The 27,323-nt window shown below is 40.6% G+C and overlaps 1 protein-coding gene across 1 annotated transcript in view; it reads left to right on the top strand.

Moving 5' to 3' along the window:
• Positions 1 to 19,831, top strand: part of COL4A4 (collagen type IV alpha 4 chain) — a 62,052-nt gene extending 42,221 nt beyond the window's left edge. Inside the window, exons 31-47 of the mRNA XM_031505649.2 lie at positions 276 to 383; positions 639 to 817; positions 1,888 to 1,951; positions 2,447 to 2,521; positions 2,657 to 2,764; positions 3,079 to 3,186; positions 7,061 to 7,132; positions 7,922 to 8,050; positions 10,148 to 10,255; positions 10,771 to 10,926; positions 11,582 to 11,680; positions 11,986 to 11,994; positions 13,454 to 13,585; positions 15,609 to 15,725; positions 16,449 to 16,637; positions 18,446 to 18,732; positions 19,337 to 19,831. Coding sequence (XP_031361509.2) covers positions 276 to 383; positions 639 to 817; positions 1,888 to 1,951; positions 2,447 to 2,521; positions 2,657 to 2,764; positions 3,079 to 3,186; positions 7,061 to 7,132; positions 7,922 to 8,050; positions 10,148 to 10,255; positions 10,771 to 10,926; positions 11,582 to 11,680; positions 11,986 to 11,994; positions 13,454 to 13,585; positions 15,609 to 15,725; positions 16,449 to 16,637; positions 18,446 to 18,732; positions 19,337 to 19,600 — 2,204 coding nt within the window. The 3' untranslated portion in view covers positions 19,601 to 19,831. The remainder of the gene's footprint in view (positions 1 to 275; positions 384 to 638; positions 818 to 1,887; positions 1,952 to 2,446; positions 2,522 to 2,656; positions 2,765 to 3,078; positions 3,187 to 7,060; positions 7,133 to 7,921; positions 8,051 to 10,147; positions 10,256 to 10,770; positions 10,927 to 11,581; positions 11,681 to 11,985; positions 11,995 to 13,453; positions 13,586 to 15,608; positions 15,726 to 16,448; positions 16,638 to 18,445; positions 18,733 to 19,336) is intronic.
• Positions 19,832 to 27,323: the final 7,492 nt, after the last annotated feature.

The raw sequence follows: 27,323 nt of genomic DNA, 5'->3' as shown, positions 1-27,323 counted from the left end.
GAGAATAATCATCTGCAAGATACAATCATGGGCAGCTCAAAATTGCTGTCTTTCATAATTTCACAATCTTTACTAATTCTTCCGATTTAATATCACCTGGGTTATGACTGAATAAAAAAGCAAGGGCAGTATTGCAAATTCTGTCAGCAGTGAACCTGCTGAAAAAATAGAGTCACATAAGTACTTGAAGGCTTTCTCTATTAGTATCTATCAAACTGGTTTTCAGGACACGTCACTCGTGAGGATATATTTACATTGCATATGTTACTTCCAAGGTGAAAGGGGGCCTCCAGGAGACAGTGGTTGTGTTACCCTCCGTCTGGAGAAAGGACAAATGGGGGACCCAGGGTTTCCTGGTGAGCATGGATTGAGAGGTGAAAGAGGTAAGTTCATAAAAGCTCTGCATACACACACATTTCTCTGACATAAATCACTGGTAGTTTTCACAGTGTGGACTCAGGGTTGCAGTAACATCCAGCCACCATACCATGTTTACAGGTTCTTAAACTGGCTGTATAATTTCTCTGGATTATCACTAAGGCAATACACCAAGAGTGAAAGCATTGTCATATTGAAAATCTGTGTCAAACACTGGCTTGATTTGATTGGTCATTATCTTGTTCTGCAATCAACTTCAGGTGAAAAAGGCAATACTGGTTTCAGAGGCACACGAGGATTTCCAGGAAAGAATGGTGTTCCAGGACTACCAGGTGACCAAGGTGACACTGGAGTGATGGGGTTTCCAGGATCACGGGGTTTGCCTGGACCAAAGGGCCTTCAAGGAATTACAGGTTTTCAAGGAGAGCCAGGTGACCAGGTAAACAGAGTGGTAGTGAAGTGTCCTGGACTTTGCAGTTATCTCCTGCCTCAAAGAAAGGGTGCTTGTATTGTACTCACCCATTAGATGTTCCCTCTGAGAAGAGCCAGCTGGTCTAGTAGGAACTGTAAATTCCCTACTGAAACACCTCTGTGCCTTGGTTACGTTTCAGCAGGAACTGTGGTGGGAGTTAGGAAAGGACCTCTTCTGGCTGCCTCTTCTGATGTAGTGTTTTGCCATGTGGTTTGAAGTCCAGGTTCCACTACACTAAAAAAGGAAGGCAAAAAACAGATGCACAAAATTAAGTTTTTAACATTATTCTTAAGAACAGATTGACAAACCACTTACCACAGAGATCATAACATAGCAGCAGCACAATTATGCAGTTAATATGTAGCTGCTTCTTCATACCCTGCTGTGTGAAGTGACCACGGCCGCAGACAAGACAAAGCAAGTCATCTTTGCCCCAAGCAGAACCCAGGCAAGCAGTATTGCTCAAGAACAAATACACAAAACCACACAAACATTTCATGCAAGGTATAATTAATTCTTCACTTCTTGTATGCTGGATAGGTAGACAATGAGATTACAGGAAGGGAAAGGCACAGTTATTTTCTTGGTAAAGGGACATACTTTTGCTTAGTTTGTTTAATTAAATTTCTTTGCTGATTAATGGTTATTATTCAAAATGAAAAATAGGGAAATCTACATTTTTATTGTGACATCACAATATTTCTGGTTAATGTTTATAGTAAATTTTGGGTAACATACAACAATATTGGATATCTATTTTATGGTGCCTATTAAATAAAATTATTCAAGCCATCTGTGGGGAAATGAAGCTGTTTGAGCCAAGAACGAGAATAAGCTATAAAAGCATAAAATAAAAATTATTAGCAAGTCTAAACTACAGTTTCTTGTTGTTGGCCAGTGTTAGATATGTAACAAAGACAGGATTTTTTTTCTGTTGAGCTTAAGATATAGTTTTGCTCAGTGAATCAAATGCTTCTGCAGATCATTTCTACTACACCCATGTCAAACATTTTTATTTTGTCTTTAAAAAAAATTAGGGTGATGCTGGCTTACCTGGAAGCCCTGGATATCCAGGACTGACTGGCTCCAAAGGATGTAAAGGTAATGAGTTTATATAGACATGAGTTTATATAGCCATATTGTTAGGATACATGTGGGAAAGACGGTGAGCATTCACTAGAAAATTATTTTCACTTCTATCCTGTCCTTCTGTTTTCCCATAAAACATGAATATAATTAGAAATTAGTCTCACTTACCTGAAGGCAAAAGTTGTATTTCAGTATATTCTTTAACAGCTTGTTCCTTTAAAAGTAGGTATTGCTAATTTAGAAGATAAATTCCTGTCAAATTTCACAGAACTTAAAAATTCCATCAAAATAATGTACAAATCCATTCTGTGGATATGGAAAATTTGTCAATTCAAATAAGAGAAAATGCAGTCAAAGTGAACTGTCATAATTTGCATGTGCCAAAGTAATTCCCATTTTGTGTTCTTTTAGCCCCTTCTATAACTGTTTATATCTATTAATGACTTTCCAGCTTTGGTATTTTGGAAAGGATGCTTGTATAAAATGGAATTCACTGTACCTCAACAGGCAAGAGAGGTGACCCAACTCCTCTGCTTGGTCCACATGGTCAGAAAGGGTCAATGGGAGATCCAGGATTGCCAGGTATGTCTCTTTGACTGAAAACAAAATTAGACTTAAAAATTTATTTTCTCTAAATTTTGTTAGCAGAGGGAGCTCTTCTCCCTGTGCATTTTGAACCATTATATAGCAAATACTTTTTTTTTTTTTCCCTTTAAGGACTTTGTGGATTTCCAGGGGAGAAGGGTTTACCAGGTATCCAAGGACAGCCTGGAAGACCAGGATCCAAGGGTGACCCTGGATATCCAGGGCTACCTGGATTACCAGGTAATGCCAAAGTTTAAAAAATAGTGCCATGGAATAGCTCAAAAGATACATGGGACAGGAGAAGGCGCTTGAGGTGTCTCTGTGAGGAGGCTGGAGAAATCAGAGATCACATGAGAGGGGGCACTGAAAGCTATATCTGTACTTATAGCAGCAAATATCTGCTCAGTGTCAGAGAGCAAGACCCATCAATTCTTCCTACATTCCCAAACTCTTGTAGGTACTTCTGTTAACACAGCTGTGTGCTGCATAGCATGGGAAAAAAAATAAACAGTTTAATAAAATTACATCTTCAAAGGTGTTTCTTTCACTCTCAGGAGCTACAGGTCCTCAAGGATTGCCAGGAGAACCTGGGGAAAAAGGGAAACCTGGAATTTTGGGACCTCCAGGATTGCAAGGGTTACCTGGATCCCAAGGCAGAAAAGGTAAACAGAATATACAGTGCCATTCTAGTGGTAATGTGACAGTACCAGATACTGGTACATAAATACTCTTTCAGTAGTGAAAATGGAAAAGGCCTTACTGCGACTGTGATTTGGACTCTGTGGTCTCTTAAACTGCTAGAAGACTTAGGCCAGTTCCCATTACCTTTGATAAGTAACAGAAATGCTACTTTGGAAAATTGGGCTACAATCTAAAATGAGTAAGGAGGAAGGTAGAAAGAGTCTGGCTTAGCTGATGTAACCAATAGCAAAACATTAGGAAAGAAAAAGGAGTTTGCAGTAATTCAGTTGTTTCGCCTTCACTTCAGTTATACTGTGTTCTACATTTTCACCATGGAGTGCCACTGTTACTCTGTAAAACCCAGCAGGCTGCTATGACAGCTTTGTTTTTCAAATTTGTTTTAACAAATTGCGATAACTTGAGTTAACTTAAGTTGGTTTTCTTGTTGCTTGTCTGATTTTGGAGTATTTAGCATAGAAGTGTTTCCTCCAAATTCTGATTTACACTTCTTGCAATGATTGTTGTGTTTAGATTGAATATCAGTTAATCTATACAATTATTTTTGCTGGAGAATATGATTAATTTTTACTATGCTTAGAATTGAAATTGTAAGTTATTAATACCCCATAAAGAAAGTTATCAGCCCTGTTTCCTGTGTCTGTTATAGTGTGCCTCATAATCAGTTCCCAAACAGGAAGATAATTAGTGACTCATATACAGAAACCACACTAAAGTAACACTTGGGACTACAAAATATGGTTAGAGAGGACAATAGATACATTTTTTCAAATTCAGTTTAAGGACAAATTGAGAAGGTTTCTTACAAATTACTGAAAATTCAAATGAAAAATGGAAACAATTTATGATTGCTTGCAGTAAATAAGCAGTGCTGATTTAAACTGTCATGACAGATTCCCTGCTGGTACATAATATGCAAGAGAACATTTCAGTGTTGCAGGCAATATTTGCTGTAACAAAGGCAGAGATCTGCAGCAGCAGGGATGTCTGAAAGGGGTCAAAAAATAAAAAAAACATTCTTCTGCAGCAAACTTCTTCATAACTGATGGGTTCTTTCCTTCTAAAGACACTTCTTTATTATCTTGTGCAGAAGTTATCCCAAGTCCTGCACAGGAACATGACATTAACACACGTCCTGCAGAGGGAAAAGTTCAGTCCCAAATGACAAATCGTTAGAGACAGAGTTGCCTGCTAAGCTGAGGATTCTATGTATTGCCAGCATAGCTGAAAAGAATGTCAATACGTTTGAAACTATACCCAGTAATGAAAACTGACTGGTATTTGTATTCCAATTCAACTGGATGTATAGATCTTAGTGCTGTTTTCATCAAGTTCTGGTTAGAACTTGAATGAAACTAAATGGATATTAGAAACAAAATGGATAATTCATAGCTAAGTACATGGCCTCATTAGTCTCATTGGTTCTCAGTTACATTAAAGGTCTTGTGCCTGAAATTTTAGATTTTAAAAAACTTCTAGATTTAAAAAAAAGTAAGTTAAAGATAATCTATTAAAGGATAACCCCATTTTCTTTATTACAGTTGTTTTACTAGTTAAGGGCTTAGCCTGGCAAGCCTTACTTGTGTGAGTAATCCTTGATGGAGCAAGTAAAACTCAGACAACCACGAGGAGGACTTGTGTGAGTAGGAGCTGAATTGGGCTGTAAAGCACAGAAATAGTGGTTCATGCTCAGGTCAGCCAATTCAGCTGTACCTAGAAATATGGGACCATAGCAATCCAAAAATCCAGAATTACAAGTGCTGATATTATAATGGATTGTTGGCAAATGTGTCAGAAATTCCCTGGAAAGCAAGTAAAACCAAGCCATTAATCTTGCCAGAATGAGCCAGAGATCAAAAAAGTTTTAAATGGTGACCTGGGGGCCAAAATTAGTTAGGAGTTCTTAATAATTTTAAAATACCACTGTTAAATTCCCCAAAAGCAACTCATACATAAATTTTTAAATGGGAACATGTCCAAAGCACAAGAAGGCTACAGAACACAGGAATGAAAGTTAGAATGTCATGAAAAGTTAAAGAACAGTTAATTAATGTAATAGAAGATATTACAGGTTGGATTACTAGTATCCCATATTATAAGGTGCATTACACAGAGTATATTATCAATGTTTTGTAGGTTTTAAAAAAATTTCTGGATTTAAAATTTTTCCAGACTGTTTTATCTTTTTTTTTTTTTTTTAATTCATCTTTTGTTAAATCTTAACTAAAATAATTCAACAGTTTCTGGGAACAAAGCTATATGATTATAATTTTTGGTGTGCCTGCTAGAGAACTCTAGGGCTTTTTTATTTTTTTCATTCTCAGATGATCCATCTTTGAACTAGGGACACTTAAATTTGGCAGGTGAAGCAGCTGATGAAGGGTATTTTTGTTGTTGTTCCTACGGCAATTTGTCCTTGCTGAATTTATAAAGCAGTTTATAAACTTTAAAAAATATATCCATTCTTATGTGCTTAAATAGAGCAATAAATTCTCCCAAGATGCCTGCTCTGGATACATGGCAGATTGGTGAGCTGCAGGACATGCTGGGATCAAGCACAGGCACCCAACAGAGAAACTACATCTTCTGTGCCAGGAAGGAGCCAGAGGAAAGGAGACACACACAGATAATTCAGACTTGTGGGAAAAACCCACTGCAAGTGGACTGGGAATCCTGCAGGGCTGGGAGAGGAATTGATGGGGAAGGAAGGGAGGCAGAAATGAGCAGCAGAAGTGGAACAGAGACAGGAACAGGCACTGACAGTATCATTCAGCTCTTTGATGTTTGGTGTCCCTCTCTGGAGCAAGAGGCATCCCAAGTCTGCTCCTGTCTCTGAAACCTCTTTGAAACCTGTCACAAATGACCCATCAGTTTTGCCAGACCTGTTGCTATCACCAGGTGACAGACTTCTGTCTGCACTGAGGAGGTATTTGTTCTCACATTTGATAGTTTATCTATATAACCTAGGAACTAAAAACACTGATGACATGGAAATAATTTTTACCCTTGACTGCAAACAACAAACACAACCTTAGATTAGTTCAAATTTCTTAAAAATTGATTAAAAAGTGGCATCTATTATTTTATTTATTGTGTTTTAGCAATTTTCAAAAAAGCACAAGTCATAAAGCAAAAGTTATGTCTGACCACCACAAACATTCAGCCAGTGCTAGTAGTGAACATCACTAGGGACAGAGATGCTCTATATACTACCATGTGTCACCAGAAGTTTCAATTATAATTTGTTGTCTTCAACGATTTTGTGCTGTTCAGTTCAAAGAGCTTTTGTAATAGTGATGCAAAAAAGCATAGTTTTCTGTGTGAAGTCTGCAGGACAAGAGAAAAGAAGCCAGGTGGAAATCCTCTTTTTGCTGCAGCTAGGTTAAACTGTACTTCTATTTTGAACAGAAGCTGTAAAGAAGTTCCAGTTTTACAGCTATCTTAGCTAGTGTCTGCATCCCCATCAGAGCCATGAAGTAGTAGCACAGTGAACTTTGGAGTAGCAGCCACATGTAGCAGTAGCAGTCCAGGCACAGACACAAGGTTCTCTACCCATAAGCTGCTAGCTGCAGGATGGAAGGACCTAAAGAATTGAAAGTTGTGCTTTCTGATTGCTTTGATGTGAAACTGTATTATGACTAAAATTTTTAAATTTTTCACATTTGCCTTTCCAAAAAGACTGCACTGCAATGTGACCTCCTCTGCAGTTGCCAGCAATCAAATTCAGCAAATAGCCCATCTTGATCCAGTATGTGTTGTCAGATTGAAAATAGGCTTGATTTTTAATTGTGACTGTAAAGGATTGTTGGTCAGTCATACCTGTGTAACACCTCTCAGGTCTTCCTGGATTGCCTGGACTGGATGGCTTGGATGGATTAAAAGGTCAAAAGGGTTCTGCAGGAGCTCCAGGTAAAGATGAGAAAAAACTGGAACAGAAAATCTTCTACATGACTGAATGTGCAAGGAAAGGTGCATGTTATTTTGATGTTTGCCTTGCCCAGAAGATATCATTAAGCTTAGGCTAAACTTTCAAACAGAATCTAAAGTATGCTTAATGGCACACCTGCAGTTCTTCGTGGGGAAAACTTTCAAACTTCCATTACTCGCATAGTTTTGTTGGAATGTTTCAAGGCTGTTTATAAAATTAAAAAGTTCAGTGCAGATGCTTCAAAGGAGAGCCAAGTCTCTCTCTTTTTTTTTAATATGCAAAAGATAAAACTAACAAATTAAAAGGAGACTTGTGAAATCCCAGCTCCATTTAAAGTCCATGAGAGTTGTGCCTCAAACTTAAGAGGAATGTGGATTTCACTCATGCTGATGTATTCACAACTTTCAAAAGGTGCTTTTGAATCACCGTTAAAAAACAATGCTTATAATCTATCTAAAGAGTACAAATATATGCTGATAGAAAATTAAATTTAGAACCATGCAATCAATTTAGATTTCAAGTTACAGACAATAATGACACCATATAAAATAGCCCCTGAAGAAGAGCATTCAAGCAAAAAGATTACTTTCTTTGAAAGTGATGAATTAGGGCCAGATTCAACAAAACTCTATCCAGCTTCCAAGAGAGAATCAGAAAAAGAACACTAGGCAACCCTTGCAAGGAGGAACATCTGCAACTGGTATTTCTGTTCTGCACATCTGTATTTGTACTCGCTGTAAGCTTTATGTACATAATTGTTTCCTTATAAGGTCAGAGTGAGACAGGGCCCCCAGGATACTCAGGAGATATTGGACCAAAAGGAGACAGAGGTGAACCTGGATGGCCTGGTATTTCTATTCCTGGCCCCCCTGGAGAAAGGGGATTCCCAGGATTTCCAGGTAAGAAAAGGTTTTCTGCAAAGTGCTGCTCTGCAGTATTGAAATTCAGCTCAAATTAATTTATTTTTCTAAAGGCTCCTACTCTGGTTAATATGAACATTACTCAGAAGATTCGTTCCCTAAAACCACTTCTGTTGTAATATGCTGATGTTTCCTGGGTACAGATACAGAGATTCCAGAATTTCTGATTTATGTTATAGGAAAGAATGAAAATAGAATATTATATGGACTTGAATATACTCAGGGAGCAGCTAGGTAGGGTTGCCATTTGGGAAGAAATTCCTGAAGAAAAAGAGTGCAGAAGATCTAGCAGTCCCAGAACTATAGTAGATCTATCAACTGTTCTGATGTAACTGCAAGATAGAATTGCTTCACAAGATTGCAATGGTTATTTTAGAGCTTGATGATATAGGAACTGCACAGAAATGGGAAAAAGCAAGTGTTTGAGGAAGGGCCACTGAGAAAGTGAAGAAACTGGAGAGAGGAGGAGAGGGGGAGTTGCATTGGCTCCAGATGTGAAGGCCCAGGGGGAATTTATTAAGGTGTGTAAGTACCTGATGGGAAGGACCTTTAAACAGTTCCTTCATAGTGATATCCAGTGAGAGGACAAGAGGGAATGGGCACAAATTGACAATCAGGACATTCTACTTAAATATAAGGAAAAGTTTTTTTCCCTGTCAAGGGAACTGATCATGGGAACAAGTTGACTGGAGAAGTTATAAAGTGTCTGTCACTGGAGATACTTAAACCCCAGCTGGACAGAGCCTGAGGCAACCTGCTCTAGCTGATCCTGCTTTGAGGGCAGGGTTAGTCTAGGAGGTCTCCAGAGGCCCACTGAAGCCTCAGCAATCCTGTGATTAGAAGTGACATCAGCTTTACACTGCCAGACCTTGCCACAGTCACATAACACATGGAAGAAAAATAGCAGGAGGTGAAATCTGGTGAAGTGAATTATTCTAAAACAAAGACACAGTAAATTTTATTAGTTTGGTTACTAGTTTGTGAACTGGGGGAGACAACAGAATGGCAGTGTTGAGGTGTCACCCTGATTCTTAAGACTTCTTAAAGCCTTCTGAGTTTATATTCCTTTAGAGAACTTTTCCACACAATTTCTGTAAACAACATATTGTTTACATTCTTTTATGGGGGTGGAGAACACTTGATGTACTGGTAGTTTGTCCAATGTCTTTGGAGAGGTAGCCCATTCACTCTCCAATCCAATGTCACCCTTGGGAAGGTATAAAAGACAGAGTCAGATAATAAACGTTCCTTTTTTACCTTGCAAGCAGCAGGTGGTCCGCGTTGTGCTTTCACGTGTCCCACAGCGACATTGAGGAAAAGGAGAAAGTTTAATTCTGAGATGTATTAACACTGTTTGACATAGGATAGGAGAGGTATCCAATAGTTGTGACCAGATTTGACAAACAAGAGAAAACTCACCAGAAAGTAAATGGAAGGATGGGGTCAAAAGCAAGACTGAAGAAAGTAGATTTGTTTTTTTGTAGAAAAGAGAAAGCAACAGAATGCAACCCACATGTGAACAAGCTGCAACTCTTCAAAAGTGTTGTGCAGAGAACTCTGCCTGTCACAAGTAAGGGCATAAATGTTTTATTGTGGAAAAATCCAGATTAAAGACTAGTAAAAAAAGTGGATTTAAGGCTATTAAATGCATCTTGCTCAGTGAGGTTTTTAGGAATCAGTGTAACTCTCTTTTGCTAGGAACAATCTGTGAATACTTATCCTGCCCCAGGCAGAATCATTTCATAGTCCCCACTCACCTTACGTTGTTACCTTTTCACCCCTTGCTGGAATTCAGGAAAATATGGCTATCTGTGGCAATGTGCCTACATATGATAATGCATTTTTCAGGCTACATAGATTTTATGGGAAGAATTAAAAATTTTAAAAGGTAATTAATGTTTTCACTTTGACAAGATGGCCTCATCAGCCTGGGGACTGGTATGTTTTGGATACAAGTGTGACCATACATTACCTCCATGACTTCTCATGTCAGCATTCTTTTACTTATTAACTTCTGTCTGTAATCTAAAAAAAATTTAAAAAACCCTCTGATTTTTAAAAAATGTGATCCCTTAGGTAAAAGAGGACCTGTTGGACCCACTGGACCTATGGGAAGATCTCCTGATAGTGCCTCCCCTGGTCCTCCAGGTGATCAAGGATTACCTGGTTTAGATGGCATTAGAGGTAATAAAACTAAAAACACCAACTTTTATAATGTAAAAAATAAACCCTGTGACTAGTAGGGATAACAGGGTTACTGTCTGTGAAACAATGTATAGAAGTGCATAGGGAATAAAGAAACCCATCAGTACCTCAGTGAATACACAGAGAAGTGAACATTAGGTAGATAACCAGCCAAGGACAAAATGCAGATCTCCAGATTAAGCAACACAGTAGTAAAACTGTAGGATATAAATGTAGGGAAACAAAGCAGTGTTTCAATGAACGTACCAGTAACTTGCTGCCTCTTGTGCTTGCACAGACGTTAAATAACTTTGGGAACTATTCATGTCATTGTCTTCCTTGGACAAAGGCTAACACTAGTATTTCCAGAAATGTGCAAGGACTGTCCTACATCCTAGAGAAAATGAAAACCAAAACCACTCTAGAGTAAAATAAAAAACCCCACCAGCAGAACCTGGCTATTTTTAGATGTTTTTAAATTGTGCATACATTAAGAATAAAGTTTTTTTCCATAGGTGATCCTGGCAATCCTGGTCCTCCTGGAGAGACTATCTTTGTGCGAGGAGATCCGGGTGACAGTGGCATTCGAGGGGCACCAGGTAATCCTGGGCCACGAGGACAACAGGGAGCCAGAGGCCCTCCAGGGAGCCAAGGAAGAGAAGGCCCAAAGGGTATGGTCAGGGATGATTTAAAGTTCTGTGTGCAGTAATTCCCAGCCCCTGTGACTGAGTCATGTGCCCAAGGGGTGGCCATTGCAGATGGAGCTGGGCAGAAGGGGTGGAGACTGGACATTCCACAGCCCTTCCTGGTTACCTACAGACACCATGGTGTTGGGGTAGAAGGTGAGAGTAGAGACAGATTCACATGCAGTGCTTCACAACAGCTTGTTGGAAGACACCTCTGCCACTCGGAGAATAAGGCAGTAAAACATTTGAGTTTGCCAGATAAGCAAACCATGACTCTCTCTTCAGGGGTCTTGAGAAACTATGGAAAATGCAGGTATGTTTGAACTAACAGACTCTCACATCTGCCCATATCAATAGCTTGGAGCTTTCAACAGATTCTTTAGTCTGAAAACAGAAATCTACACTACTGCTTCTTAGTTAGATACTCTGCTTCTTTCACACACTGCAGAGAAATCCCATCTACACCAATCACTTCCAATCTCTACAAAAAGAAAAGTCGTAAATTATAAGTCAGATTTAGACTAGAGAAAGAAGAAATGTCTATTTCTTTCTGTGGCACAACAGAGTTGAGGATTCCCAAGCATTTTTTGTTACTCAAGCATCCAGACTGCATTTTATTTTTGTTTGGTTTTACTTCCAGGTCCTATGGGGGTCCATGGCCCACAGGGTCCACCTGGTGCTTTAGGACAACCAGGAGACCAAGGTTTTCCAGGAAGACCTGGTCCCAGAGGTCCCACAGGTACTCATGAATCTGTTGCTCACTGTCATTCAACTGTAACTGTGATCCTTCTATTCATATATAATCATACTAATGTTACCATGCATGCAAATAATTTAAACAATCTCAGAAAAAAGATCCCTGAAGTTGCCACTTAAATGATTTCTCATTTAATTAAAAATTATTGAACTATTACTTTCTAATGTTGCCTCATGTAAATGATTTCAGTTCTCATTCCATTCTTTAATCTAATTTACATGCCTGAAACTTGCTTCCACCTGCACCTCAATGACCACAATCTGCTTTCCATTTTTCAAATCCTTCAGGTTTCATAGGTAAGTTCACGACTTTTGAGTATTGTTCTTTTCATGGGAGCTCCTTTATATATAGAAACATTCAGCTCTTATTAGAAGGTATCCTAGGTGTGGTTTCTAGGAATAGTAGGTACTGCTAGCAGGACATAGTTCTAATACATATTTCATAGAAACAGCACCAATGTCATGAGAATGCTCTGCTGAGAACTCTCATGCTAGGATGTCACTTAGACGTGTGAAACTTTTATTTCTAGATTTTTTTTTGTTTGTTTGTTTTTGGGTGCTTTTTTTTGTTTTTTGGTTTTCACACAAGATGCTTTCTAACCAAAATCGTACCAAAAACTTGAATCCTAACACTGGATTACTACAAACACTGAACTCTCCATCTGACTAAATGTTGATCCAAAATGCAAACAGGCAAAAGCTGCCAGTAACTTTCAATATATAAAATGTGAATATTCTTTTTTTATTATGTATTATAATTAGTTCAAATGGCTGTTATGGGCTAGCCTTTTTGGCCTGCCTATTGGTGGTTTTGCAGAAACAAAATACAGCAAAATTTTCCATGTGCTAAGGTGTTTACATTGAAGCTGGGTAGGTAGACTTTAGGGTTTAACTCAAATCAGTTTGAGGCACATTAAGACTGAAGCTGTATACCTAATATGTGAAATGTAGAATCATTGAATTGTTTAAGTTGGAAAAGACCTTCAAGATATCAAATCCCACCATTAACCCAGCACTGCCAAGGCCACCCCTACACCATGTCCCCAAGTGCCACATCTACATGCCTTTTCAAAGCCTCCAGGAATGGTGACACCACCACTTCCCTGGGCAGCCTGTTCCAGGGCTTGACCCTTCCCATGAAGACATATTTCCTAATATCCAATATAAGTCTCCCTTGACGAAACTTAAGGCCATTTCCTCTTGTTACTTGGGAGAAGAGACTCTCTACCAGCTCCTTTCAAGTAGCTGTAATAGAGCAGTAAAATCTCTCCTGACCCTCCTCCAGACTAAATACCCTCAGTTCCCTCAGCTGCTCCTCACCAGATTTGTGCTTCAGACCCTTCCCAGCTCCGTTGCCTCTCTCTGGACACACTCTAGCACCTCAGTGTCTTTCTGGTACTGAGAAGCCCAAAATTGAATACAGGATTCAAGGTGCAGCCTCACCAGTGCTAGCACAGGGGAATGGTCACTGCCCTGGTCCTGCTGGCCACAGGCCAGGATGCCACTGGCCTTCCTGCCCACCTGGGCAAAGATCACAGACCACCTAACATACACTTGCTAACACTGGCTTGCCACACTGTTAATACTGTGCTAAAAGACTAAGAGTAAAATTAAAACCAGTAGAACTCAATAATTTGAGATTTTAAAATACTTAAAGTATACTCTTGAAAACCCAAATCAGCTAACATTTATGTTGACTTTCTGCATAGGAGCTATTAGCCAGTCTTGCAATTCACTTTCCCATTACACATTCCAGGTGACCCTGGTGAACCAGGAAAAGTAGATGATTCATGCCCTACAATCCCAGGGCCTCCTGGGGAAGCAGGGCAGAGAGGAGAGGATGGCTCTGCAGGATTACCAGGGCCAATAGGCCAGCCTGGACCCCAAGGTAAGCTCATATTTTGGAAGTTTGGATGTTCTTCTCAGCCATCTAGACAACAAGTTGAAAAGGGTCAGAGCGTCAGAGATACTTCTCTGTGTTTTACCCTCTCCTCCTTAAACAGTTACTAACAGTCTCCAGAAACACACAGTGGGCTGGTTAATGCCGAGGCTTATGGATAAATGTAGCTGAACCAAGCTGCTTGAGCCTGCCTGCACTACATTCCCATTTCCCAGGCCAGGCAGGAAAAAAGCATAAGACACTATTGAGAAAAAAGTTCTTCAAGTTGTATTTTTCCTTTTTCCCCACTGAGTTATAAAGCAATGCCTCAAACCATCCCTGTGGTTTAGGCCTATTTGGAGGATGTTTAAAATGTACATGCTTTAAAATCTAGCAATAATGAATCCCAAATCTCTGCTAACCAAAGTCCTAAAAGGATACTGAAGTCAGAGAAGTGGCTACAATAGAGGTCTTTATCTGTTAGACCATGAAAAAGTTACCACCAAAGAAAACTGACCAAAGAGATCTTAAAAGGAAGTGATGAAAGACTGAAATGTTCTTCTGACAAATGAAAAGAAAACAAGGGTGATGCTGGTACTGGTGATCCCAAGAGAGAGGCCACCTTCACAGAAACACAGCATAGGCTGTATGGTAGAGTGCCTTCAGTTTAGATGGTGGAATCCCTTGTGTGCTTCTAGGCATTTCCTACTTGGGAAACCAAAGTTTGTTGTGTTGGCTGTTCTGGGTCCAGAGGAAAAAAAACATGATTGTCTCCCAGGAGATTCCCTGCAGCAGTGATTCCCATCATGAAAGGAAACAATGCAGTTTTCAGTTAATTCTCTAGTTTTAACTATCTTAGTTGATTTACCAGCTAAAAAGGGTTTCTGGGGTTACACAGCTGCATTTCCTTTATATACATCATTAAGGGTTCCTGTAAAACCAGTGATACACATATTTGCACTGGTTTTATGAAAGAAATAAAGAAATAGTAATGCTTTTTCCTTCATTAAGATAGAAGAATCCAATTTTTTCCTGGCTTGGAAGGCAAACTGTAAGTTTTACTGGCAAAAGCAATAGGTTTTATTAAAACCTGTAAATATGCTTAAGCTTTGGAAGAATAACTCTGCAACCAACACAGAAAAGCTGTTAATTCTTTTTTTTTTTTTTTTTTGACTGGCTCAGACTTTCTTAGTAAAAAGTAATTAGGGGAAGATTGAATGCTGTAAGACAACCTTGAATTACTCAGTTTGCAGGTTAAATAGCAAAGTCTGCAAGGAATGAAACACCATTACTGAGAAACAACTGTGGTGGGTGGTAGAGAAACACCCTCATCTGAAAACAGGTTTTTATCAAAAGGGGAAAACTGCTTCTAAGTGCAACAATACCTGATGTTACTTTGTTCAATTCAGATTATGTTTTAAGTAGCCAGTGAACAGGCCCACCATTATCTGCACACTACATGAGATGAGATGTATCTTTTATTTTCAGAGCCACATATTCCCCCAGTGTATAAAGTGCATGGACATGTGAAATACAGAAAGGTGAGGCCATCAGGAGCCTAAAAATTTCCAATTCTGCAGTCCCTCCCTGTTCTCTAAGTACTCCAATACATCCATTACTTCAAAGGGAGTTCACTATGTGTTCTAAGAATTGCTGAATGGGGCTCTCAGAGCCGACAGCTTGGCTTGCCTCAGGAGGAGTTAGAGCTCATTCCGTGGTACAAATCCTGATGGCAGCTCTACATGAGGTTTGCATGATGTTTGTTTGGGAGTGCTTTGATTTCAACTGTAAATCACACAAGATCTCTGCAGAGGATGGAAAACCTTATCAGGAGCTGCTGTTCCTAACTCATGCCTCTGAGTTACTACTGTGGTCACAGGGTGAATAAGTGGTGAAGAGAATTCCCAGCAGAAGCAGTTCTGCACCTCTCTGTCCTGTTGTCCCTTTTGCTGACTGTCCCTTTGTCTTTGGACAGTGCAGAACCTTAAATGCAGCCCTATGAAGGAAAAGCACATAGTTTGTATTTATTTAGGCATAAAAGGTGAAGAAGGATCATATGGCCTGCCAGGTCAAGATGGGTTACCTGGGGCACCTGGACCACCAGGTGACCAAGGGAGCCGAGGAGAGCAAGGATATGCTGGGCCACAAGGTAAGAATGGAGCGTGACTTTTGGGGGGAGATGTGTGAGATGATGCACAGACTCAGTTTTCTCTCTGCTCCCCCAGTCCCCACATGGATACATCCATCTCTAGCCTGAGATTCCATGACACCTCTTGCCCCTTCTCAGTTCAAGCATTGACAGTGACATTTGTGAATGATTTCATAACAAGACCCATTGGAAGAAAATTTACCTCGGCATCCATTATTAAGCAGAAAGGCAATTAAGCACCCATACTCATAGAGAATATATCAATAGGAATGCACCTCTCAGCCAGGGCTAATGGGGCAACTGTCTGGCAGTAATTAAAGTTGTATTTTACCTGTGACTGCTCTCTGATAAATTAAGGGTTTAATACATATTTGAGCAAGGGGCATCGACTGTTACTGCAAAGATTCAAATTCAGTCCAAACATTCTATTCATCCTAGTGAGTAAGTCTGGGAAATCATTGCCCACTTCGATTCATTTCTTAATCCATACAGCACAAGACAGAGGCACAATAGAAAAGCCAAGTGCCAAACATTCAGTGGCAATCTAGTTAATTCCTCTCCCAGAATAAAGATTACAGAAGTCTGTTTGTATCTTGATTGCTTATGACAGCCTTGAAGTTGTATTATATTCAGTTGGGAACTTCTTATTGAACATTTAACACACAGCTGGTGTGAACTTTTACTGTATCTTATACAAATAAATTTATGTTACCTTTCTCCAAGGTCCACCTGGCCAGACTGGTGTCCCAGGACAACCAGGCCCCCAAATTAGATCTACAAGTGGATTCTTGCTTGTCCTTCACAGTCAGTCAGACAGAGAACCACTCTGCCCACAGGGGATGCCAAAGTTATGGACTGGCTATAGCCTGCTGTACCTGGAAGGACAAGAGAGAGCCCATAATCAAGATCTTGGTATGTATTGTACATAATTGCTCTCCAGCTAAGGGATAATATAGTGTCATCTATACAAGGAAACACAAGTCACATGGAGCAAGCTATAGAACTGTCAGTTACTTATTTTCTATGTTAATTTACACTAATTTACACTGATGATAATGAACTTGGATATGCTGCACTATTGTCACCCATTTAAAATGGCTTTCTGCTGCTCTGCAATTGAACACAGAAGTATTCCTAAGTAATTTTGACTTGAAGGGGTTTATTTCACTTATCCCAGCTCATTTTAGGCCGTTTTTGAAGTCACTGGAGAGATTTTCCTAGGTCAGAAATCTTATTTGGCCACTCTGAAATAACTCCCTGGAGGATCTGCTCCTTTTTTACTGTAGACACAGCTTGGAAAAGAGCTGGTTAAGTTGGGTAAGCACAGTTTGGCAATATAAGTAAGCTTTACAAGTAAATTATGCATCATGTGTACAGCAGAATCCTGTGCTTTTCAGAGTCAGAAGCTAATATTTTTTGGAAAATCCAAAGCCAAATTCCTTCCAGAGACAGCTCTTTTTGGTGCTTGGTCTTTTTGGTCACTTCTTCCCTGTCTTATACAATTCTGACTAAAATTAGATGTCGAAACAAGCTGCCTGACTTGCAGCCTGAGGAACTGATTGGTGGCAATTTGCACAGAAAGTTTCCTGAATTCTTGTTGTCTTGTTATACAAGAGTCAAGAGAAGTCTCTGAGGAGGAAAGATCAAGGACCTAATAAGCTGAACAAAAAAGAAGTGTTTAGAAGAGCAATAAAAAGAGCTATTTTTAGAATAGAAGTGATGTTTTAGAATGTTTTACTATTGTGTGTTTGGCATTTCCCAGGAGAGCCAGTTGCTAACAGAATGCCTCATAACAGCAGTGAAAATAAGATTGAAAGGAAACTGAGTCCTTGTCCCCTGTGTGATTTTGCAGGCATCTTTCCTACTCAGGCTGCTCCAGATCCTTAATTAGTACTGGAATGGAATATTATCAGTGATAAACAAAACTGGCTTCTGTACATAAATATCACATGTTTTTAATGAAAGTGTTTGGGTTTGGGGGCATTACAGAAATAACACTTCACACACCAAGTTCAAGGCAGAAGTTTGTGCAGTGATTACTGCTAACTCAATAGGCCATCATTAAACTGTTCTAAATTCAGTTCTGGAGGAACTTTACCACAGAAGTATGCACTGGTCACTTCTTGGTTCCCATTGATGTCTGCCTGATGATATTTTTGCAGGATTGGCTCTGCAAAATCTGTCAATCCTTCTATTTCACTTTGAATGGAATGGGAGTCTGTGAAACCTTTCTGGAAGGCAGTAGGATAGCTGCTGAGATTGCAGCTTAATGGACTGCTAGCAACGGCTTGTCATAATTCACAAAAATGTTTCTATTTATCAGTATTGTCATTTGGTTTCTCACTGCTCCTAATGAGTCTGTAAATAGCTGATCTCCTTTTAAACCAGCCGCCACCTCTTGCCTAATTTATTTTTCAGTGTTGGCACAGCTAAGAAATTTGTTATCATAACTGTTTCTCATGGTGACAAGCTACATCATATTTAAGTATCAGATTGACACAATTAAATATTACTGGTCAAAGGAAGATACTTACTGGTAATAGGTCTAATAGGTCTCTGTTTTTCATGTAGACATTTTGGTAAAGGGCTTGGGAGGTTTAACATCTGTGCATTACCTAAGTCCTGCTAAAATGTGTAGTGCTGCAGCTACATTGGCCAGAATACAATCTTCAGCTTACCTAGGAAGTGAAATAATTGGCATCACTTGCTGTTGTTTCCAGGTCTGGCAGGATCCTGCCTGCCTGTGTTTAGCACCATGCCATTTGCCTACTGCAACATCAACCAGGTGTGTTACTACGCCAGCCGCAATGACAAGTCGTACTGGCTGTCCAGCGCCGCGCCGCTGCCCACGGCGCCGCTGGCCGAGGAGGAGATCCAGCCCTACATCAGCCGGTGCGCCGTGTGCCAGGCCCCCGCGCAGGCAGTGGCCCTGCACAGCCAGGACCAGTCCATTCCTCCCTGCCCCCCCAACTGGAGGAGCCTTTGGATAGGATACTCGTTTTTGATGGTAAGAAAGTGGGTGCATGATTAGATAATAGGCTTCTTTCATCCAACTTTTGTATTCTAAAGGTTCAAGGATTTTTAGCTCTGGAAAGTAAATTATTCAATGTGTAACAAACATTAAAGAGGAAAATTCACGAGAAATGAGACTAAGGTTAGTTCCAAAGTGCAGAACCTGGCTGTAGCTATGTATACGGTACTCAGAGACTTAAGATACAAATTTCTTACAATTACAAAGGTTTTGCCTCCTTATCTATAATAAACAACAGGATTTTCACCTACAAAGACACAATTTTCAGAATTAGAGCTCCAGGTCTTTTTAATGCCATCTTCAAGTTATGTTCGCAGCAGTTTGGTTAATGGCTTCATTCTGAATCAACCCAGACTAGTCCTTCCTTCAGTTTGATAAATATCTGAAAGTTAAGTGAGCCAGCTCTGGACTTCGAGATTTATTTATTACAGAGAAAATTAAGATTTTCTCCAGCAAAAGAATCTTACTCCAATATAAGATTACAAAAAATGGCACAGTTAAAAGCAAGTAGGCAAAAAGCTTAACATCATTTACCTATTTTTCATGCACAGTTACCAAGCTGTCTCTTTGTTCTTTCCAGCACACTGGATCTGGTGACCAAGGTGGTGGGCAGTCCCTCATGTCACCCGGAAGCTGCCTGGAAGACTTCAGATCAGCACCATTCATCGAGTGCCAGGGCCAGCGGGGAACATGTCAGTTCTTTGCTAATGAATACAGTTTCTGGCTGACCACTGTGATGCCTGAGCTGCAGTTTGCATCAGCCCCCCTGTCAGGGACTCTTAAAGAAGGACAAGAGCAGAGGAAAAAAATCAGTAGATGCCAGGTATGCCTGAAGCATGGCTAAGAAGCAAACCAAAAGCAGGCAGCTACAGAGAGAGGCTTGTGGGAGGATGAGCAACATGCCAAAGGTTTAAATAGCAGCTCGTGTTTGAATATGTGTCAAAGTGTGCAGCACTGTTCTTTGTTGGAATGGAAAAATGAGACAAAGATGAGGGATCTGCTGAACCTCATCCACCCATGTACACACATCCACAGGCAGTAAAATCTCGTGTAAAATAATTCATTAAGACAAAACTCTGTCCCATTGCAGCCCACTGCTGTAAAGTACAGGGAACAAGGTGAGCTTGGAGGATTAAGTCAAGCTGGAAGACCAAGGACATCATACCTGTTGTGCAAGAGAATGGATTTCCTGTTAGAAATTGCATTTACAGCAGGAAGAATATGTGCATTTACATGGCATATTATAAATATTTATCCATACCAATAGAATTGTGCAAACATATAAATGTCAAAGCCCTGTAGCTGAATTTCCCAAGCTAAAGAAACTTTGCACTTGCTGTTTCTGAGGGAAGGGAAAAGTGTAATTGTTAAAAAATAATCTAATAATTAAAACAATGAAGATCAAAGTCTTTTACCACTGCAGGACTGAACTAGACTCTGAAAGAATTGTTAATTGGGCTTTCATAAGCAACAAAAGCTGCAAATCCATTTAACAGCAGATTATGTAAGAAAATAAAATTAGCTGAGATAACAAATCCTTAAAAACCTCTATTTATATTTACAATTAATTTCTAACAGCAATTGCATTAAATTATTAAACTCTAATCCAAATTTCTGAAGAAACAAAGCAATTTCTAGTATTAACTGAAAAGAAAGAGTGACATGGTGATAAAATGGGTGAACTTATCTGAGTGATGAATATATGAAGTGTTAGGACAATAAACTGTGTTCATTTTTTCCTTCTTTGTAAATACACCACAAAAAAAAGAACCATTACCATTAAGATCCTTATGGAATGACAGCTCTGAAGACCCTTTCTATTTTTTAAAGCAATGATTGTAAAAATGTTCATATCCTAAAGCACTAATCACCTTTTGAAAAAATGAAAACATGCTTGTACCTTCTTCATTCATCTGTAAAACCCAAAATGTTCTGTATCACGGGGAAACATCTGAAAACACAGATTGCAAGTGTAGAATCCATCATGTGCAGAAAGGCCACAAATGCTCCTTTTATCACTCAAATAAGCCACATTTTACTAAAATGGAATCAAATGCTTTTTCCAGCACTTTTCATTTCAATTTGTGTTCACTGAGGTGCCCCCAGCAAAAGGATTTTCAAGGAAACTCAATCTTCATCCAAGGGTCCTAATTCAAAGCAAACTCCCTCTGAAGCCATCACGAGCACAACAGGCTGATCAGCCAATTTAAAAGCTGGATACACAAACTCAAAGAGCAGGAAAAACAGACATTCCAGGCTCAGCCAGAGGAAAATAAAACAGTCAGAGGATAAGTCCAGTCGAGTGTAAATACATCTGACAGTGCAACTTCCTCCTGACACAACCAACCAAACCTCTCCGATGTGCTCTGGTGGTCAACTGACTGTGCCCTTTCACCTGGGCAAGGGTCAGGAGCCCTCCTGGGGCATGTGCTATTCCCACCTGTGCCAGGGAACATTTCCCTCTTGGGTCAGTCTCAGGTGATCCTGCCTGCACCTGGCAGATGTGACACTGCAGCAGGGGCCAATCACTGCCACTGACCTGTTATGCAGGAATTCCCCTGAACTCCCCTCCTGACTCAGGCAGCATCCTACAAGCAGGGGAGAGCAGCTCTCCAGTCTGACATAAACCCCAAAGTCTGTGAGGTGCTGAGCAGCTCAGGAGCTTCCTGTGGGAAGAAAGCAGTGGGTGGAGAGGAGCAGCAGTGCTTAGGCCACCTGTTCTCCAAGGTGTGCAAGCTGTGCTCGCAAAAAGGCCTCAGCCAAAGCCCCAGGGGCTGGGAGCTGCTGCTCACAGTCTCAGGAACAAACACCCAGTAGCTCAGGTGAGGGCCCCATTTCCTGATGGATTTAGCTGATTCTACACTGAGGTCTCTTTTATGAGCCTCACCTGACAGTGCTCACCAGCCCCTCTGTCACTCATCTGCAGCCTCTTTTTGGGTGAGAAACTCTGGAGAGGGGCTGTGCCTTTCCTGGAAAGTGGGGCTTTGGTATAAACTGCACTGAGGTAAACAATAACCAAAACCTTATGCACTGTGTTACTGCAAACTGGGTCATAGGGACAAGGAGAAAACAAAGGAATAAAAAGGGTTTTTGGAATCGCATCTGTGTTCATGTAACTTGAACAAATGCACCAAAAACTCTTTAAAACATCAGCAAAAAGCCTCACCAATAATTTAAATAGGCTATTTCACAGTATTTTACCATATTGCTCTTTTGTTTGATTTAAAAACACCCCACAGTGTTTTGTTTGCCATAAAAAGCCCCCATATTCGTGTATCATCTTAATGCAGAGTTTTTGCAACTGTGCCAGTTCCATTTTACTGTGGTCTGTAAGAACAGATATAGGAAATGTATTTTAAGCTACTACTGATAGGTCAGATATTTCCTAAGTCTGTACATTCCTGTTCCATGCTCAGTTAACTCCATAAGGCATTTGTCAGAAATATTGTACTAATTCAAAATTAAATTGCAGATAAATTGCTTAATATTACACAGCAAGTAAAATAGTTCTATGTAAAAAGCAGCAGATGCTTTAACTCTGCAATCATTTGTCCAGTGACTAAAAGCAGAAAAATAATTGGTAAATTATTCATAGGGAACCTATTTATGAAATTAAGTGTGAAAACGCATAGCTGAAACTGTTAAGAGTAAAAACACCCCTAAAAGCAATGGCCTTGTGCTGGCCCTTGAAGTCCAAATTACCCTTATTATGGCATTCCAGAGTTTGGATCTTGTGCAGGCCCAGCCAAGAAGTGAATTTTATCCTCAACAGCAGGCAGGATATTAAGAGCAACACAGAAAATTATGATGGCTGCACTTGGAGTTCACTGAAACTGGAGCAATTTGGGGTGAACTGCCCTGAAATTAAACTCGGAACCAGTGATTTCCAATGAAAATTGCATGCCTATCACCATAGCAAACCATGGCCAGGACACAGGGAAGGTCCTGGTTGTAACTCAAGGCAAATCCCAGGGCAGGTGACAGATTCTTATCCCTCACATCCCTGTGCATCAGGATTTCTAGAGGATAACAAGTGGAAAGAAACCACTGCAGGCCTGAAACCTGATCTGCTCACAAGAAGTGTGACCATTTTTGCTTCATTTGGTGTTTTTCATTACAAGGAAGGAGATACACAAGTCAATACTAAAAACATATCTGGAATGTCATCTTTTGGTGTATACAGAGTGTGTCAAAAGAGAGAGACTAAAACAAAACTTAAAACAGGTATCACTCATTTTATCATACTAGTGCTGTGCTGTAAAAATGGTATTTCAGAGTACTTCAAATTCATCTGTGTACAACAGAGCTTCTGTATTTGGAGTCCACAATCCACAAGCATAGAACAGGTGTCAGAGTGAGAGGACAGCAAAGATGCTTCAGCTCCAGACAGAGGAGGTGCTTGGCTGGGGTCTGTTTGCTGACACTGCTCCTACAGAAGCAGTGCAGGGGCCATGGCCAGGCCTTGCTGCCCCAGGTCCCTGCTTGTCACATGCTGGGAGCTGCCAGGGCTGGGAGCTGGCCCTGGCTGGCAGCCACACACCTGCCCAGCTGCTTCACCCCCCCCAGCAGGACAGGAAAGAAAACAGGAGGACAAAGAGCAAGAAAATTCATTGGTTGGCATATAGATGGGGAAATCATTTACCAAGTACTGTTGGGGGCTAAACAGTCTCAGCTCAGGGAATTCTATTTATTATTTTGGGGAAAAAGTTGACAAACCTTAACATACCTTTCCTCCAAGTTTCCCAGGGTCAACTCACTCCAGGCCCCACTCTGCTCCCTTGTCACCACAGCAAGTGCCAGTCAGACCCCTCAGTGAGGCAGGGGACAGCCAGAAGCTTCTTGGGACAGGTGATGTTCCAAGTACAAAGTGGCCTCTCTGTGCTGCACCTTCCTTCTCACTCTCTTCCTGTGCTTTGACATTGTTCCTCCACAGGCTGCAGCCCTTTTGTGGCAGTACCTGCACTGGGATAGGTCATTCTCAGAACCACATTATTATGTGCAACAAGTTTAAGCAAAACTGATCCAGGGATTCTTCCAGGGCAAACTCTTAACCAAAGAAACCTCTTTCCTAATTTGGTTGGTTCATAAGCACCAGAGGAAAACAAAAGTAGCATGAAAGCAGTCAAACCCAGAATTCCTACAGTCCATGCATTTTTTGCCTGTATTTAAGGCAAATTAAGCAAACCTTTTATCCATTAAGCCAGGCAGCTCACTTGTTTGAAAAGGATCCCCCTAAAGCTTTGAAGCACGCTCTGGAGCAGACTGAATGTGCTCTGCACCACACCTGCTCTGGGCACTCAGGGCCAGCCTGCAGGGACTGTGCCAGCCCTCCAGCACAGCATGTGGGGCCACACCAGCAGCCCTCACAATGCTCTGACCTGTATCTTCATGCAGGCTCAGGACACAAACCATGGCCATGTGGGAGCTTGTTTCTGTCACTCCACATGACCATCTCACACTGATGTCCCAGACTGACTCCCAGCCCTTCCAGGCCATACAAGCAATCCTTAAGTAACTTGTAACTCCACTCAGTGGCCATCCACAGACAAATGCTGCACAGATGAGGACTTGTGTCCTAAGGCTTGACTTGCATTAGAACTGAGCAAGACAGAAAACAACCATCCAAGGCCATGGGGAGGAGCTGAAATGGGGAACAATTGTTTGCAAGAAAAAGGATCTCTTCAGAGCCAGCTGTGAGAAGCAGCAGTCAGGCAAGGACAGAGCCCATCAGTCTTCAAAACAATAAAAAAATTCAGGCAGCTCTGGTAAGAACTTTCCAGCAGGTGAAGCAATTGCTTCATCAAATCGGGGATCTATTTCATGACTGGATCTGATTTCAGAAATCAGCATTTTAAACTGACCAAACAACAAAAACAGCTGCTGAAATTCTGCCCACCTGAACCATCTGGAAAACCAGCCAGGTGGAGAAAAAAATCCCCAACAGCACTCCGACAGATGCTGCTCCATATTCATACTTAACAGCTTTCCCCTTTCCTAGTCACTTCATCCAGATGTTCCAGAAGGTACTGAAAGTTCAATTAGAGGTGACATTTTATAAGTGCAAAGTAAAAACAACTCCATATTTATAATTCTGGAGTGAACCTGTCCAACAAAGACAGTTCCTCTATGTAAGGCAGCTCACAGAGCTCACAGCACAGCTCACCTTGTGCTTGACCACACACTGCCCCACTGCTTCACAGGAGACAGGCTTGAGCTTTGTGGGATTTGAAATTCCACATATTTAAATGTTTTCCACAGATTCACTGAACTAGAAATGCAGAATGTGAGACAAATCCCAACCAAGTCCTAAGGGAAGACCCACAGTAAGGTACCACCCTACAGACTCTGTTTTGTTCCTGTGTGTTACTCCTGGCTGGTTTATAGCAAGATTTGGAATTAAGCACTCAAGTCCCAAACTGACATGAGGTTCTGCTTGGTAAAACAAAGTTTCAGTACACAGGAAAACAAGAACTTTTCTAGAATTTAGTCTTCCATGCACATGGCAAACACCACTCCAAATTGGTGCTTTCATTGAAGTGAAGATTAAACCTTCTCATGGGCAGAAATCAATCAAATTCTGATGGGAAGTAAAAAAAAATAAAATGGCTACTCTAAGGCAGTTATTGCTGTAGTCTGACTCTTCATGTCTACATTTTAAAAACTACAAAACAGATTAGTATTTTAGAATTCTGTAACTCTATTGTGCTTAAACATTTAAGATGTAGGTAAGAAAGTGAAATAGTTGCAATAAATGGTACCAGATGTTACAGAAGTTTTGGCCACAGACAGGTTGTATTCTCTGCATAAATGATGTCACAACAGCCTTCTCAGCTGCAGAACTTCATACATAAATACTTTATAATTTTTAAGTCGGCAAAGAGGCCATTCCATACTCACTAATATTGTATGTATTTAGGGGCCATTCTTTCAATTGTTCCATGCATAAGGAAAGAAAACAGGGATTCACAGAAGTGGCTGGACACCCATCTCTCTTAAATGATCCCTGGAAAGAATGGTTTGCTGATGGACCAGACCTAATCCAACATTCTGCACCAAGGCAAGTACATTTATGGCTGACCTGCCCTGAAGGGGTACTTGTTTAACCTGCTCCAAAGAGACAGAAGGAAATTTGGAATGTCTCTAGCTTATTTGGGAAGTTCACTATCTGCATGTTTAGAAATATTTTGCTTGCACTCCTTTTGCTGCAAATTATCTGCTGATAAATAAGACAAGAGAGCTGAGCTTACTGCTGCTCTTGTGCAGCAGAGGAATGCTGTCATACGTATCCTTGATCTGCTCTTTCACTAACCCAATTGCTTCACCATCCCAGCAGATCATAGAAACAAAAACGCCCAAACCATATTTGAGTTGTATGAAAAACTGAGTTTCTCCAGTTTTCCAAGCTCCTGAATGAGTAAATGGATATGAGAATTTATTGTAAGACTTTTTAGACACACTCTTCCGAAGCAGCTCCTACGACTGAAAGCTCAGAAGTGTTAATATTTTCTTGCCTTCTGAAATCTGGTAACAAGTAAGAAATTTTTGTTTTATATAGGGAACAATGAGAAGCTTATAATAAACCCATGCAATGACTCTGTCCTTCATGTCTGCACACTCCAGAAGCCACAGTACAAACACCAGGATCTGCTGGCCAGCTGTGGTGTGGAAGCACAATCCACATTCAGTCCCTCAGTGCTGAACCCAAAGGGGCACAATTCCCCAGCCATGGAATCAGAGGGGGAAAGGAGAGTAAGCCCCATTCCCATCCCCTCCCAGCAGCATGGAGGGCAGCTGGACCCGAACTCCTTCCCAAACTGTTCACTCCCCCGTGCTGGGCTATCTCCACACTCACCTCTGGAGAGAAGCAGCAGCTTCAAAGGTTCAGCAGTTCTCTGCTATTACATAACAGCATATAGGAACTTGGTACAGAGGGGTATCATAATTAAACAGCAAGGGATGGCCAGAGAAAGTCACTTTAGTCCTGCAGGCAGAAAAAAAAGGCAAAACTGCTAGCCTGAAGTGGCCAGTCCCTTCACTATCTCCTACTACACCCTATATGCCTATATAAATACTGTTTTCTTGGTATTTTAAAGGGAATTTTTTTTCTCTTTAGGAGAAGTGGTGCTGCCAGGGAAAACACACCGACACAAAAGCACAAAATTTGCCTGTGCTTAAAGACAAGATGAAAGAGGGACAATAATTTTAAAAGCGTAACACAGTTCTTTCATCCCATCTTAATTCTGGGCTGTGAGAAACCTTTATTTATTAACAGTAATGTGTTAGGTCATTCAACCATTAAATTTCAAGAATGCGCCCATTAACAAGTCTGCTGATTAGGATTAATTAGGGAGTGGAATTTCTTACATGGTACCTGATCACAGAGTTTAGAGGAAGTATAAAAAACTCACAAGAAATCACAGCTCCTACAACAAAGGATCAAACTGCAGATGCTGAAATATTTTATACAAAGCTACATTTTCTTCAAGAGCCCTTACTTAACACAGGCAGTGACCAGGGCCAGAGAAGAAGCAAGGTCCAACACTCACCTGGGTAACTGCCCTTAATTT

Source organism: Lonchura striata, chromosome 10 (assembly GCF_046129695.1).
Source record: "Lonchura striata isolate bLonStr1 chromosome 10, bLonStr1.mat, whole genome shotgun sequence".
NCBI classification, from domain to species: domain Eukaryota; kingdom Metazoa; phylum Chordata; class Aves; order Passeriformes; family Estrildidae; genus Lonchura; species Lonchura striata.
Note: the sequence above shows the minus strand (reverse complement) of the source record. Positions and strands in the feature narration are given on the sequence as shown.